The 17,156-nt window shown below is 36.6% G+C and overlaps 1 protein-coding gene and 1 long non-coding RNA gene across 2 annotated transcripts in view; one reads left to right on the top strand and one right to left on the bottom strand.

The window, feature by feature from the left end:
- Positions 1-3,863, top strand: part of LOC123498742 — a 14,423-nt gene extending 10,560 nt beyond the window's left edge. Inside the window, exon 2 of the long non-coding RNA XR_006672783.1 lies at positions 3,604-3,863. This is a non-coding gene — a long non-coding RNA (uncharacterized LOC123498742). The remainder of the gene's footprint in view (positions 1-3,603) is intronic.
- Positions 3,864-4,269: 406 nt separating this feature from the next.
- LOC123498739 (WD repeat domain phosphoinositide-interacting protein 3-like) lies at positions 4,270-17,099 on the bottom strand. Its single transcript, XM_045246141.1, has 8 exons — positions 16,917-17,099; positions 15,023-15,199; positions 14,443-14,625; positions 13,962-14,108; positions 13,619-13,748; positions 12,847-12,951; positions 12,109-12,230; positions 4,270-9,651 (listed from the first exon to the last, which is right to left on the bottom strand). The coding sequence occupies exons 1-8, from the start codon at positions 16,981-16,983 to the stop codon at positions 9,545-9,547; spliced, it is 1,038 nt and encodes a 345-aa protein (XP_045102076.1). The 5' UTR covers positions 16,984-17,099; the 3' UTR covers positions 4,270-9,544.
- Between the last annotated feature and the right edge of the window lie 57 nt (positions 17,100-17,156).

The raw sequence follows: 17,156 nt of genomic DNA, 5'->3' as shown, positions 1-17,156 counted from the left end.
ATGTTAGATGCTAAAGGCAGGAGGAATTCAGTATCATAACACTTAAAAACTCCAATCGTGTTCCATAAGCAGACTAATACCACCATCTCATATACACCACTGATGGAAGTGTTACTGTTTAATAATTAGGATATGTAGCTTCCAGTGACTCCTTACCCTCATTATAAGACAGAAGAACAATTTAACAACAAACCTTGGTTACCGACAAAGATTATTTGACTAGGTTTCATTATAAGCACAGAAAATCACTTTTGACTTCATTGTGTTACCAGTATGTAACACTGTGGCTACAGAATAATGTTGTAGGTTACTGTGACATAGACAAACAAGAATGAGTTAACTAAGCTTTTGCAGCAGCACAAGAACGATTTATAACTACAGGCTTTGTCACCAGCGTAAATACATTGACGTTAAATATGAGAGAGAGAGAGAGAGAGAGAGAGAGAGAGAGAGAGAGAGAGAGAGTCGATCATTTGTAACGTGTCCATACCTCTCGCCTACTTTTATAATGTCAAGGCGAAGTTTTCATCTCAATCCATTCAAACAGTCACTCTTATTGATCCAGATGAGAGTATTGTATTGGTGTTCACGGAGCTCAGAACACGACGAGCTTATGAGCTAGTCCAATAATCCTCATGGCCTCCACTTTCCTGTTGACCTTACAGATCAGAACAGTTATTGCGTCATTGAGTATAATGTGCTCCCTCGCAACGAAATAATTATATGCATTGGAGCCTTCAGTACACAAAACGAGTAAATATAGGGCTTGGATATGTATCAATAATAGAAGGAAAATATATAAGGATGAAACAGAGAAGTGAGAAGCAAGATCAGTAGTAAAAGAAATAGTAACAGAATTTAGATAGATGTAGTAGTAGTAGTAGTAGTAACTAATTTCCTACTCACATTTGCGAGACGTGTTTGTTGTGCCTCCGCGGCGTCTTGTAACTCACGCGGCAAAAAACCTTCTCGGCATCCTCTTTTTCCTTCCTCTTGTTCCTGTCCATGCTCGATCCTGGGGTGACGCCTCGGCCTTCCAGCGCCTCACTGTTGCCTCTTCTTTCTCTACACCACCACAAAAAAAGCTCCTTGATGCCTGTCACGCACTAACAACTAATAATTCTTCCTACACAGCCACAGCGCCACACTACAGCTTCCCTTCCTTTCTTCCGTTCGCCCCGTCCCATCCTTTCCCTTCGCAAGCCGTGGGTGGTGGTTTATTTTAAACCTGACCCCTTCTGACCTGACCTGTTGATCTCTTTTGTCCCTCGTCACCCTTCACACATTCCAGACAGCCATAAAACATCATAGGCGATGTTGTAAGTGTTTACTTGGTTATTTCTATTTTTTTTTTCTATAGTTGATGTTTGATACGGTATATTAGCACGGTTTTATATCAACAGCAGCAACATCAACACAATTCGTGCATGCATTTAAACTACCTAGAGAACATTAATATTGACGTAATTGACTTTTTTTCTTTCTTTCGACGAAATTATTGCCTGACTACTACTACTACCACTACTACTACTCCCGCCAATAGATCATTGATAGTTTATAAAAAAAAAGATATTTCCTTCTACTACTGCCATTATTACTGTTATTGCTTTAATTGTACTTCTCTCAATCTAACAAAAAAAAAAAAAAAAAAAAAAAAACAATAGTCTAAACATTAAAAGATAATAGGTTACAAGTGACAATAAATATCAAACTCCTTCAGTACTGGGACGCATGTCCACCATGAGCTTTGTGTGATTAGACGGTTTTATTTACATTAGGAAGTATCTATGGAAGTCAGATGATTAACGGCCAGTCTTTACAATTTAGATCCGCACATAAATTTCTGAAGCTGTATAAAATCGCTAATTAATAAACAGAATAAATATGAAAATGTGTCCTGGTACTGAAGGGGTTAAGACTGCATTGCACTGAATATGGGGGAAAACTTTCACTGAGATGACCAGTCTAAGAACACCCAGGAAACACACAAGGATGACTGCAAACATGCCAATTCTTGAGATTACAAAGGCAAGGTTTAGTGGACTCCATGTAACTTTGAAGCAGCCTCCCACTGTGCTCCACCCAAGTGTTCTGAATGACAAAGGAGAACAACCATAATAATGAGTTATGCTACTTACTTGTCTTCAAGCCAAAGGAAATTAGACTGCAGCTAATGTTGTCCTTGAGCAGTTTTCTTCACTGGTCTCATTCTTCAGGAAAATAAACTATCTATCATTACTTCCTTGCCCCATGTTTGCTTGTAGTTTTTTCTTAATTTACCTATTTATATGTATATATATATATATATATATATATATATATATATATATATATATATATATATATATATATATATATATATATATATATATTTTTTTTTTTTTTTTTTATGAATAAAATTCTTGTTATATAAGTGCATGGCTTATATGCTGCTCATATTTATCTTGGAAATATCAGCTATATTATAATCTGTCTCTGGACTAGGTCTCTTTTACTTCATTCCCTTGGTGAGTTGAGTGCACCATCTGTATGGAGGTCTCCCACTGCTCTGACCATGATGTTTGATCTTAGTTGCACACAACATAAGCTTAGACTCTCCTTTCAGGCATCGTCTGAGTGAGTGAGCCACACATCACCTAACCTTGGACTAAGGAATGAACATGTGGAATCAATAGGGGACTTCATTATTACTTCCACAATTAATCAATGATATACATCAGAAAGAGCCTTCTTTTACTGCCCAGAAAAGTAATTATTGTCCTTCATATTATTAATATGCATATAATATATGATGAAATTCATGCCACTAATTATCTGATAAATATATAAACATATATACAGTACATACATACATACTACAATATCTACCACAGACAAAATGCTAAGGCATAAAATGATTTTATTTGCATATTATGTACTTGTTAAATGTTAAAATGCTGTGATAACAAAGCAACAAAAATGTATACAAGCTACTACCTAGCTTTGGTCTGTAAAGGATTAGCTGTGTGTGAAGTGTTATGATATATATTATGTGTGTGTGTGTGTGTGTGTGTGTGTGTGTGTGTGAGAGAGAGAGAGAGAGAGAGAGAGAGAGAGAGAGAGAGAGAGAGAGAGAGAGAGAGAGAGAGAGAGAGAGAGAGAGAGAGAGAGAGAGAGAGAGAGAGAGAGAGAGAGAGAGTAGCTAGTCTGTGCAATAATTATCATTGCATATTCTTGCATTTTCATTGTGCAGGACAGAAAGATTTGAAAAGTTCACAGACTAATCCCTTCAGATCAAACTGCAAGAATCACATCCCACATGAAAAATATTTGAAACATAAACAATGTGAGTACATTTATTTATGTAAATTCCATGGGTGCTCTTATAGTCAAGTCTCTGGTGTGTGCCAGACAAACTAAATGTTATATATATACTATAAGTATCTTGACTACTCCATGACAGTATTTCAACATTTTCTTATACCACTGCAAAAAACAATATCACTTGATCACAACATTCTACAATTACGTACATGAAATTTTGAGATTTCACAACAATTTATGGAGGAAATGACACCAAAAACAGATTGTGCACCTATGCATGTATGAATGTCACACATGCAGGCACACACACACACACACACACACACACACACACACACACACACACACACACACACACAAAAACACACACACATGTGAAATCTTGTGACCCTCAAACAAGGTGGGTGTTGGATCAGACCTGGAGCAAGCATGAAAATGTATCAGTAGTCTGTATGTATGCTTTCATCAACTAAAATTAGTCAATTTCATGATAGTAAAAATCTGCATTTATCTTACATAAGTACAGAAGGAGAAAGAAAGGAGAGAGAGAGAGAGAGAGAGAGAGAGAGAGAGAGAGAGAGAGAGAGAGAGAAAAAAAAAAAAAAAAAACTACAAGAGTATTTTGCACCATATCTTCAAGATAGATATAAAAAAGTTACCTATCACAAATACACTTTTACACTGATCATATCAAATAGCCATATCACATTTAATTACTTGCATTATTATAAAAATCATGTCAAATAAGATATTTCATGGAAATGCAATATATACTTATCCCATTGCATATCCATATATGTACAGAATTTGCAGAAATGTTGCAGAACATAATGTTAAACAATCTGTCTTTAGTCAGTGAAAAGTACTTTATAGAAATGCTAAAGATGATTATTTCCTTACAAATTCATGTATGTACAGTACCTGCACAAACACTGCAGAACAAAAGGTTAAACAACCTGCTTTCACTCAATGAAATTTAATTTATTGTATATTGATGAATAACTCTTCAATTTTGAGTTGACAATCTGGTGTTGCAAAGCATGTAGTACAATGACAAATTCTGTAAAGTCACATCACACATCTGATACTCTGAAGCAATAAATACACAGCAAGTCAAAAGACAGCAGGACACTGACTCTCTCAGGTACCAAGCACACCTCCATTGGCTGGAGACTAATAATACAATGATTTCCCTTTTTTTCATCTAGCTGTAATCATGCCACTGCATGAGCTAATCTATCAGACATGAATAGCTACAGGCAACCTGTACACAACCAAAGAATTCCTTGGTTTAGAGTAACTCAAAATATGGCATGTTAAAGCTTAAAAAAATTATGTGTCCTTGGATTATGTTTACTATTATACACCAGTGGTTCATAAATATTTCATTTCAAGAACTTACAAGAATCACTGTCCTTTATATCAAATATGAAGATGTTCTGTCTGCTTAGGATTTCCAAGATTTCAGAACATAATCACAATGGAGACATTGGTACATGAAAGAATCAAGTCTGAAAATCAACTTGGAAAGAGCCGGGGTTGAAAGCACTACTTCCCTTTCTTTCATTAAAGACTTGCTGCATTTGCTCTAACTCCATGTGGTGATAATGTTACAGTGATGATGATGAAAATAATGATGATGATGATGATGATTATTATGATGATGATGATGATGATGATGATGATGATACAGGATGAAGTTCTGGCTGTGACATGAAGACAGATATGCAGGTGATGGTGATAATAATGACTCAAGCTGATCCACACCCCATGTATGATAGCAATCAACTGCCTCTACTCCTGGGCAGTCTAACATCACAACTTGACTTGTACTTTACTGTAAATCCAATATAATGACAAAAATTGTAAGTTTCAACTTGATTCTGCTTTATATTTCAATCAGCAGCACTAAGCAGTTTTCTCTGACAGACAATTACCCTCTCAATTCAAGCCAATCACAGACACAAATCAATCCACTACTGGAAGACCTTTCCTAATTCATCACATCAAGTTCACATCCAAGAACTGGACACTCTATAGAACAGAATATAGTACCAGACCAAATCAGTGCACAGGCAATGATTTCAAAGATCAAATGAACCTCCAGCATTATAATTCACAAAACTTCAAAGTGTTTTGTTCAAATTTATAACCCAGAATCTTGTGAATATTGAATCTGTCTGGAGATCCAAATGGTTTGCAGCCAAATACCTACACATGTTCAACCATGAAACTAATTATGTGTCTAACGTGTAATGTAATATGCAAAAGCATAAAAATAAACCAATATAAAGATAGTGCTATGTGTACTTAATTTTACTTATTTCAGTGATTATAAAATCAATAATTCTTATTGTAAGAATCACAGTTAGTCATACACTCTTTAGTCTGTGAAAAAGCAATAACACCATTTGGAAATTATGCTGTTCACAGGTACACAGTAACTCTTTTCTTGATTTATTTCGAGAAATGACCATGATGAATATAAAGTTAATTAGATTTTGAGTTTTAAGACAGTACATCAGGTAGAGATACAGAATAACTAACATTATGTAATATATCCAAGTACAGCATCCATTTCTATAAAAATTCTATTCTTGAAAAAAAAATAATTGTTCACTTTCCACATGTAAATTTTGGGGAGCATAATTATACATATGTATCCTTCATCACTGAACCCTATGTCTGCCAAACTGAAAGTATGGGATGAAATGAAGCACAATGAACCTGGGGATGTTTGTCCATAACCTGTCAACTCTGGAGCTGCTTCAAATCTATCATTGTTCTTACAAGGTGGAGTTCAACTTAAATAATAAAAAATATTGTTTCTCTATGTGGGACAGATACAAGGATGCCTTCCTATATGAAATCCATCCTGCTAATACATGTAAATCAAAATTTAAAAATTTTCATAATGGAAAACTTTCTTGTAATAGATGATCAAAATTAGGATAAAAAATATCTCAGTATCATTATAATAATATTGATTCTACCCAAATTATGAATTCAAAATGAGTTTAGCATTTATATAATTCAAAATCAATCATGCTATACTTTTGTAAAATATAACCAAAATTTTTAAAATTCTTATAGAATGACTTCATTATTGCAAGTTCTTTCATATAGATCAATTATGCATCCAACTGTACTATACCTTCTGAAATAACAATAATTTTTGAGGCAAACTCCTTGTCTGCATGCATCAGTGCATGCCAACAGATAGCACCCAACCAAACCACATGCCATGCAAACTGAGTGGTAAGTCTGCTAGTTGCTGGATCTCTTCATCCCATGTCCCCCTATGTCTCTCCACAAATGCTTCACCAGCTACACATGTCACTACAAGTCTTTGTGGACTGGGAGCCCAACAAGACTAATAGTTATTAATGTTTGGCTTTCAATCTCCAACCAAGGCTTTAGACACTGGTCCAAGGTAGCACTACCTCAACCTTTTCCTTTCCAACAGCTATATGCTTCATGATATACAAGTTGATGTTTATTACCACCTGTTGGCTGCAATTCACTCACATAGACACAGTGCAGACTCACTAGACATAGACATCACCCAACTCCATTCATGTGCCCTGTGGAAGACTGTAACATAACTCTTTCCTAAAAATTAATAAATAATATCTAATGTGAAGAAATTAATACTGCTAAAACTCTGGACTTGTATAAATATGTGAGCAAATCAATGAGAGAGAGAGAGAGAGAGAGAGAGAGAGAGAGAGAGAGAGAGAGAGAGAGAGAGAGAGAGAGAGAGAGAGAGAGAGAGAGAGAGAGAGAGAAAATCGCATCCCATATTAACTTCTAGTAAGAGTGGTATCCTCCTCCAAAAGTCTCAATAGCCTAATCCAACATCTCTTTCTGCTTTGTCCTTATTCCATATCATGGTTTGAAATCAATGGATTTCCTGTAACATATCTTAAAAATGTGTGATCAGTTTAAATATCTAGGCATCACAACCTTACTTCAAATGGAAACTTCTTAGTGGGTTTTGCCTCTACCTTACTTGATGAATATGACTGTTTATGGATGGTCCCTTATTGATTTTCCTTAATATGGTGTGTAGGTATTCTCACACCTTGATTTCCCAGTCCCACCCAATGAAAGGGGTGATCATCACAGCTAGTGGTCACTTCACCCTCTGAAGATCAGACATCAATGTTTTCAATCATATATGTTATTTAGATCACTAGTCACTGTGTTATAATGAAAGTCTGATGAAACACCATTCCCATTAAGTTTTGCTGTCATTAACCATACACCTCCAAACATAGTAACTAGAGTACTTTTATACATATATACATGCTGGACGTTCAATACAGTCTCCATGTATAACACAATCAATCTAATATAAGTAAGAAAACTAAAAATTTCTAAACTGTTTATCAGATAGAGAAACACTAGGATGTACGAGAACTGAAATATATCAATTATTCTAAATGATCTGAGCTACAATGCTTTCTAAAACTGATGCCTTAAAAAGACACATCATTTGCTCATGAACACCAGTCAAAAGGTAATATCACTTGCATCTGCTCCCATCACACTGACAGAGAGAGAGAGAGAGAGAGAGAGAGAGAGAGAGAGAGAGAGAGAGAGAGAGAGAGAGAGAGAGAGAGAGAGAGAGAGAGAGAGAGAGAGAGAGAGAGAGAGAGAGAGAGAGAGCACCTCAGTGAATGGATAGCTTCCATGCCATGGTGGCACAGAAAATAGCTCAGTTCAGCCTTATCTCCAACATCCTCCAATTACTGATCTGATAACCAGCTTTTCCATGTTTCTTTTTTTTTTTTTATCAACTGACAGTCATTGATTATGAATACAATTAATGCATAACTGTAATTTGTGACTATTTTTCATATGTCAAAATCTAATTAAATTACATAAAAATATAAAACTCCAGAACCTCCAATACAATAGAATGTCAATTTAATGTGAATGAATATGAAGTCAATTTACAGCAACACCTTTAAGAAGAGCAGGTAGGTCTCTCTCTATGATGCAAATGAAATCTGATGTATCATTTGTAAATATATTGTTTTGAGTTCCATGCTTGCCTTCCATTGTACACCTCTCAAGACATGCCACAAGGCTGTCTCCAATACACTATATGTACTACATGTCCTCAGTTCCTGAGATAAAATCTGCATCTTCAGATGATGATATGCCTATTAGATGTGAATAAAGAACATATGTTTTTGAGAACAGGAAAAAAAAAAAAAAAAAAAATCATGAGTAAAAGGACATTTAAAATGTAAAGCAGTGTTAAGAAGAGCAAAAGTGTGTGTGTGTGTGTGTGTGTGTGTGTGTGTGTGTGTGTGTGTGTGTGTGTGTGTGTGTGTGTGTGTGTGTGTGTGTGTGTGTGTGTGTGTGAATATAATTTTCCTTTAACATGACCTCTTTATCAATAAGCATACATTTTTTCTCTGTTCTTCTGTGTGTTTTAGCAATGTATTACAAATTTTGTTTTCTTTGCTCTACACAAGGTGAGGCACACTTGGATATTTCTGCAGTACAAGCATGATAAATGTAGTGACTCATGCACAGCAAGTAGTGCAGTGGAGCACCACACAATTAATGTACCTCTTAATTCAACAGCAAAAAAATGTTTAGTCCATATATATATATATATATATATATATATATATATATATATATATATATATATATATATATATATATATATATATATATATATATATACAATGATGTCACATATTTTCCCATATTCATTAATCAAGAAATCTTTGTTTTTTTGTGTTTCTCTAACATACTAAATAAGTTCTTAAATAAAAATGACACTTCAGTTTATGGCAAGTATAATATGATAGTCTTCCCTGATATGCATCACAGTTCAATTGACATTCTTCTGTACTGAACAGCCAAATCTTTGAATCATGAGATGAAAAGAAAATACTGAAAATTCCCTTGAAAAAAAAAAAAAAAAAAAAAAAAAAAAAAAAAAAACAATAAACTTTATGGGAGTATGCTTGAATTTCAGATTACATATTTAGTAAAAATAAATAGACAGTTATAATATCAACATAAGTTTAAGCCAAAAGTGGAATGAGGGAGTCTTTCCTAAAATACTAGTGGACCATCACACACTAATGGTGGAGATGGTGGAGGGCTCACTTGGGGACAATCTCAAGGATTACAAGTGTACATTAGCTACATGCCCCCAAGGAGCTGTGGACAAGAACTTGTTTCCTCCTGGATGGCAGTGAGGCATCCAGGATTATGCCTTGTCCTCTTTCATATCCAGGAAAAGAGTGTAGACTTCCCGATTACACTCTCCCTTGCCGCTGAAACTGAACTTGTAGTAGCTGCCATCAGCACATATAGCTGTAAGGGATCAAGAGATGTATCCAACCAAAAACCTGTCTTTAATTCCACACTTAGTTATTAAATTTGTAATCCCATAATACATGCTTTTCATATCTATTCCTTGAACCTTTACCTTACATTCCCCTTACACTCTTTTCCCTATTTGCACTTCACTGGCTATAGTATTCTTTTCCTCTCTCGCTCTCTCTCATCATCATGCAGTTACAGAAAACTCAAATGAAACATGAGAGTACAGCTGAGGCAAAGCTAACCATTCCACAAATCACAAATTCTATAACAATGAACTGCAATTTTGTTGTGGATCTATAAGTATTTGCAACAAATATTATACATATTTGAAATTTTGCTTTCATATGACTAACTTTGTATACAAAATCTTCAATTCAGTGATAAAAACTGTTAAAATTTCTATTTCTAAGGTATATACCAGACTGGCAATCCCACATGAGGTGACCCAGACAAAGAAAGCACCACACACTTCCACACACATTCACTCTTATCATCAGCCACTGATGAAAAGGGAGTCTCATACAGCACAGATGGACACTTGGCATATACATCCAGAGAATGCCCTGATTTACCTCTACCCCTTCACATTGAGATTCCCCTATGCATTTCTGAGACCACAACAGATACACTGCACTTCCTAGTGTCCTAAATCCAAATTGGGTCCATATTCCAATGAGTCCTACTAAGTACATTCACACCCTTTTGCTTGTGTTAATGAGACTAATTTCCATGCACTCACCACTGCCAATCTGTCACTCTCCATTCACCTCAGTCATGCACAATTGCTCTTGCCTGTTGTACAGTCATTCCTCTCTGTCATCCAATACTCAATTCACATAGTTCATCCACTCTAGGCAAGACTTTCTCAACTTTCTATCCCACATATCTGATCTCATTATTCTCTTAAATGATTCTTTGGGAACTGACACTGCTCTATAGCACACCTGAAAGACATTTCTACCACTTTCTAATTTTCTTTCATCTTGCTTCTGTTTCATTTTTAGAAATATTCAACAGCATCATAATTTACGAATATTTATGCCTTCCTCAATGAGTTTAGTCATGGTCTTATCATGGTACTTTTCTGCTTTATTTCTTTTCTGTAATTTCAATTGTTTTTACCATCAGTACTTTTTATACACTCACATTTCATGAACACTCTAATTTTGGAGGCAGAATACTGCCAGACTCACATCTTTGCTTCCTCAGCAGCCACAGAAGCCATGAGAGTGAGGGGAAACACAAAAGCCAAAAAAATGTCAATCACTATGAGATGGAGGGATGTTGGCTAGAGGCAGTAGAGGAAGGAAAGGATTTAGGAGTAGTGATAGACAGGACTATGAAATTTTCAAAGCAATGTTTAGAAGCAAGAAATAGGGCAAATAGGATCCTGGGTTTTATAAATAGAAATGTTAGTTATAAAAGTAAGGAAGTGGTGCGTAGCTTATATAATTCCTATGTTAGGCCCCATTTAGAGTATTGCATACAGGCCTGGTCACCCCACTATAGGCAGGATATCAACATGTTAGAAGCAGTTCAGAGAAGAGCAACTAGGATGATACCAGCATTAAAGCGCCTGGAGTATAGAGATAGATTAAAGGAATTAAACATGTTTTCATTTGAGAGGAGATGTATAAGAGGGATATGATAGAGTTATTTAAAATGTTCTCAGATACAAACTACATAGATGTGAGATCTTTCTTTACCTTAGAGGAGGGCAATAGGACTAGAAATCATGGCAGGAAGATTAGAAAGCAAGGCTGCAGGTTAGATATAAGAAAATATTTCTTTAATCATAGGGTGGTAGACTTCTGGAATGCATTGCCAGAGACAGTTGTAAATAGCATTAGTTTGACAATGTTTAAAAACAGATTAGATAAGCACTTAAATTTATTAGATTTATAATTATGTATAGCACTGCATGATAGTTTTTATAAGAAATTTACTATAGTTAAACAAGACATGATCCCCATGTATGGGGACCACAAATTGTAGAGGATTTCGCTGCAGGACTTAGCCCTGTTAATGGGCCAAATATTTAAAATTAGTATATAATGTATTGTGTACTTGTAAGTGTATCTTTAAGTACTGATGACGAGGTCGCTGTGCGACTGATACAGGATAACCTAGATGGGCCCTGGTGGCCCTTTGTTATCCTATTATTTATGTTATGTTATGTTATGTCACAATCACTTGAGTGTGGTGGTGAGCAGGATGACAATGACTCATGTGTAGTGGTGAACTGAGAGGTGCTTCAATGAAAATCAAGAAGCATAAGGCAATCAAGTCATGTTCAATTCCTGGTTCAGAAACTTATTTCATTAGCTAAAAAATTTCTATGTCATCTTGCTCTGCTTGAAATCACCAGCTAAAACAAACACCAGCTTGAAGCCTTAGTGTGTATAAAAAAATACAAAGATATGCTACAAATAACTAAGATCTTACCAATGACTGAGTTGCTAGATGGACCAAAGGCACAGATACATTGTGACCCACCAGGCACCTCAAACTTGCAGAAACTCCACTTGCTGCTGAAGTACTTGGGGAGGAAGGAAGCTGATGCCAGGCTGCAAGACACAACAAAAACCTAAGAAATTTACCAAATATAGTTATTCTCAAAAGAAAGAATGAAGCAATTTATTACTGTACTGTGTTGAGATGCTGCACAAATACTGGTCAAATTAACATTATGGAATACCCAGAACAAGTCACAAATAAGTGAAAAGAGGTGAGTTTGGGAAGCATGGAACACAATGATGGACTGTTAGTGTGTGAGGAGAAAGCAAAAATGAAGATGAGGGGCTTTAGTCACAAAAGAAAGAAATGTATGAACACAAATAAATGGAGACTTTTTGGTCATGGTCATCTTCTAGGGGTGTTCTTAAAAAGGAATAAAATATAGGGAGAAAAGAACTCATTTCTTCTAATGGTGAAGTGTATGACTTTGACAAATAAGTAAACTGCATATGAAAATTTGTACTAATAAAATGCTATATTTGCTAGACATATTTAATGATAGCCCCATCATCACCTATGTATGAAGTTAAGTTCTTGGAGCAATTTTCAAAGGAATAACAACTGAATAAATCTTTAAATGACTGCTAGTAGACAGTGCCTTGTTACCATGGTTAGAGGGAGGAAAGTTTGAAAAAATTATTTAAATGTAAGTGAACATCAGCAAACCTTGACTGTTTGTTCTTCTTGTCCTCATCTTCTGTGGCAAATATGTGCACTGTGCCATGGTCGCTGGACACACACAGGAGGGAGGAGTCCTGGCTGAAGTTGATACTGGAGGGGAAGAAATATGGAGCCTATTATAAAAGTTACATACAAAAATACTGAAGTAAGGTATATTCATCAGTGACCATTTCTACTTTTGACTTCTGAGATATGTAACAAAGAACATTCTGCCAGGAATTAAGTTGAATATGAGAAAATATAGAGCTGAAACATCATGTAACAAGAATGATCATTCAAAGTGGTAAAGTGAAATCATAACAATGTGATGCAGCTAACTATTGGAGAAAAATAAATATACTAATAAAAAAAATAAATTAATTAAAAAAAAAATCTAGTATGAGGAAATTTTGGTGTGACAGAAAGTAAGTGGCAATAAATGAATGAGGTTTGTACAGTTACAGAGATATAGCAGATTTGTCTCTTTCTAAATTCATCCACCAAAACAACTATAGCTCACTATAATCTGAAAAAAAAATGTTAACATCAGATGAAGTATTTAAAATGTGGAATTGCCCATGATAAGGAATTAAGGCTTTGCTAGACACTGACTGACATGCTACTGTAAGAATAACCAGCAGTATACATCTTCATAAGTAAATTTTTCATTATATGTACAAAAGATTCACAAACGTTGTGGCTGCACACTTTATCCTTGCTATCATCATATACAAGAAAATTTACAGCACTCATTATTGGTAAAACACAAGTTTTCTACCAGAATATGGTGGCAGCATTTGCTCCTCTGCGCAGTTCATTCAGCTGAGTTCCACTGGCTGTGTCAAAAATTCTGATCAAGGTTCCCTTTTCAGAGGCAGTTGCTAATTTTGTTCCTGGTAGGTTTAGGGCTGCAAAGGAAAGTAATAACAATCAAATTGCAGCCCAAATTACACTTTAACATCCAGTAAAGAATACATAGATTACAGCACTGAGATTTTGTTCAAATATAGAGCATATTCAGCATTAAAAGTGACAGAATGTAGACCAATGTATATAAGATTTCATCCCCAATGGCAAACTGCTCGGTACAAGATGACAACCATTTCCATGCCAGTGCTTACCAATACAACTGAGAGGGGAGTCATGGGCAAGTATATCAAGTGGAGACTTTTCTGTGTTGGCCAGATCGATTATGAGAACATGGCCAGTACGGGGACCAGGGAAGGCCAGGAGGGAATTGTTGCTGTTTGGACACAGGACACACAGCCCTGCAGAGGAGACATGAGGAAGTAAGATGACAGATAAGTCTTGCTCATCTAACTTTACCTATCCCACCTAAGCCAGGTTAATTAGTCATGACTCATTTGATAAGGTATAAAGAGATTTTAAGAATCATGTAATGCAACCATGCTAACATCAATAACACTTCGATGATCAGACTTCAAATTATCACTCTACAAATTGTCTTAGTTCCTTGTAACCTATATAAATAAAAGCTTGCTATACAGAGATGCAGAAGAGAGAGTGCTGATGCACATGCACGTGCACACACACACACACACACACACACACACACACACACACACACACACACACACACACCTTTTGGATTCATTGCTGTGTCAAATACGTGAAGCTGCTGTGGGTTGGAGGTAAACGTGTAAACCTTTATCATGGTGTCTAGAATGACAACAATGCGGTCGCGCCGTAGCCTCACACCTCGCACCTCTGAGGCAAACTCCAGTTCAATCACATGTTTCTTCTTAAGGTCATCCCACACCATTACTGAAGAATAAAGAATACTGTATTAATTGTTTGTTACACTCACTTGTGTATTAAATGGCACAAAATCGCCAGTTGTTGAAAGCAGTCATCGTCCATGTAACCCCACCCTAATGGGAAAATGCAATGTTAAATGAAAATTATGATGATGATGATGATGACTTGCATACTAAATAAACATATAAATACCACACAGTTTCCTTTCGCTAATAAAAACCTTAAACAATCAAGCTTATGTTCACAGTGCATCTGTTACTAGAGCAAGCTAAGTACACATCCTCCATATAAGTTAAAGTGTGCACCATTAATAATCAAATAATGCAATGGACCACCAGGGTATCTTTGACATCCTAAACAAGCAAACTACCAATAGCTTTCTCTCATTCCCCTCTTGTCACACCTTTATTTGTTGGGTACTTGGGGTGGGTGCCGCCGCCCACCAGCGCCAAGTAGTTGCACCTGAACAGCATCTCAACGTAGCCAATTCCTCCATCTGAAAAGTCCTGCCGCTCCTTCTCCTTCAAGGGGTCACAGTTGTACACACGGAAGCCATTGTTCATCCCACAGGCAAAGCAACCTGAGATAATGACAGACCAGACAAGGATAAAATGAGTTGCTTGGTAAAGCACATCATGGTGAAACATAGAGGTATGTACTAGAGATTGATAGATACTGATACGATTAGAGATATATATATACCGATATATATATATATATATATATATATATATATATATATATATATATATATATAGATAGATAGATAGATAGATAGATAAATAGATAGATAATATAAACATGTTTTATTTGCCTTATAAGTTTATTAACACGAGAGAATAATAGAGGGCGGGGGGGAACATGGGAGAAATCTTCATAAGTTACTCCTGAAAACGTTTCTATAAAATTGCTCGCTACCAACAGTTGGCAGTACCGCCGCTGTCCTCCAAACTTTAACCCATACCACAACTTGTTCTCCACTGTGTGTGTATCTCCACCGTGTGTGTAAGCACTGTGCATGACCAGCTTTCACTGCTGACTGGCTTTTACCGTGGCTTTGCTTGTAACCAATCAAATGCTGATAGCAGACAGATGCGCGGTTGCATCAGAGCCAAAATAAACCAGTTTTAAATTTATCTGTTATCGGCCGTCGAATTTAAAAAAAAGGCTGATGCCGATATGCATCAAAATGCTTAACATTGGCGTCAATAATCAACCTGGCTGATAATCAGTCGATCCCTAGTATGTACTCTGTATTGAAAAATTAGAAAGAAAAAAGAATGGTGCAATGTGAACACAAGAAGGCCTGCTGCATCAGTCCCTCTCTCATCCTCTATACTGTAATGATCCTTATAAAAAATAAGACACACAGTTTACTTGACATCAGTCACTGCTCAGCTTTACCTCTGGATTACTGATACACGATGAAGTTACAGTATCACCTAGGTGAAGAATGAGTGATGCCAGTTATATCAGCAATCTCTTTCATTTAGTTCAAAGCATCTGTAAGTGTAAGTAATAGGGACATCAGATAGATAGTTTACTCCTTCCAAAAGTATCATGAAGTGACACTGCAACAGTATATATGGGGATGCCTGTAAAAAATTACTATGTGGTAACTACTAACTACAATAGTGGATTAACCACTGGCAGGCCACACAACACCCTGCAGGGATGGCAAGAAGCCTGGCTATGTAGTATGTTGGCAACCACTCTGTGTCTGCACCAAATACATGGAAAAGAAAAAAGAAACAAGAAAAACTACCATTGGAAAAGCACCCTGAATGGCAACACTACTGATGGTGGATGAGGTGAAGGTCAGGTGACCCAGGCTGACCCAGGTGTTTTCCCCAGGGAGACATGGGAGGGAGATGGAGCTTAATCTGACATTGTTCAGGAGACAACAAGCTGTAGCGAAAATACAATTCTTTACTTCACATACACTTGTTAAACATTTGACACTACTGTTTAATAATACAACATAGGCTAAATATCACACACACACACACACACACACACACACACACACAGACGTAACTTCACCCAAAAGGAATTTCTACCTAAACATAAATCTCAAGAAATAAAATAAAATCGTAGTAGACAAAAATATATTAAAACTGTACGAGTGATCATTCCCGGACACTGCCATACCATGAGAGGCAGTGAGGCCCATGACCCACGTGGTGAGAGGTCAACAAAACACCGTGCCTTATTGCTTCCCTGGCAGGCTGGACCCACACCTGGCCCACACCACCACCACGGCCAGCCCCCAACACTCAGCCCCGCCCCCCCCTCACCTTGGTCTTGGTTGAAGCCAGCGTACGCCAGGCCATTACCATAGGAGTTCTTGGGACCCAAATTCATGGTGGTGGCTGCAGGGCTCCGTTCCTCTCCACTTAAATAGGACTACTTGGTGTCCTGTGACATGACATTATCTGCCTCCTGACTCGCGTTCCAATAACTCTCGCGCCGCACGCTTGTTTTGTATTAATGGTGCAGGTTTATTTGTTGCTATTTTTGTATTTTTCGTTGTTGTT

This window comes from Portunus trituberculatus, chromosome 48, assembly GCF_017591435.1.
Source record: "Portunus trituberculatus isolate SZX2019 chromosome 48, ASM1759143v1, whole genome shotgun sequence".
In the NCBI taxonomy this organism is placed as follows: Eukaryota; Metazoa; Arthropoda; class Malacostraca; order Decapoda; family Portunidae; genus Portunus; species Portunus trituberculatus.
The sequence above is the reverse complement of the archived record's forward strand: the minus strand, read 5'-3'. Positions and strand labels throughout refer to the sequence as shown.

Bases quoted from the DNA above. Each gene is read 5' to 3' on its own strand.
- LOC123498739 (XM_045246141.1), bottom strand. From the start codon at position 16,983: ATGAATTTGGGTCCCAAGAACTCCTATGGTAATGGCCTGGCGTACGCT. The intron at 14,109-14,442 runs GTGTGTGTGTGT...TCTCCTCTGCAG, and splicing joins CACAGCAATGAATCCAAAAG to GGCTGTGTGTCCTGTGTCCA. The intron at 13,749-13,961 runs GTAAGCACTGGC...TTTCCTTTGCAG, and splicing joins CTCCCCTCTCAGTTGTATTG to CCCTAAACCTACCAGGAACA.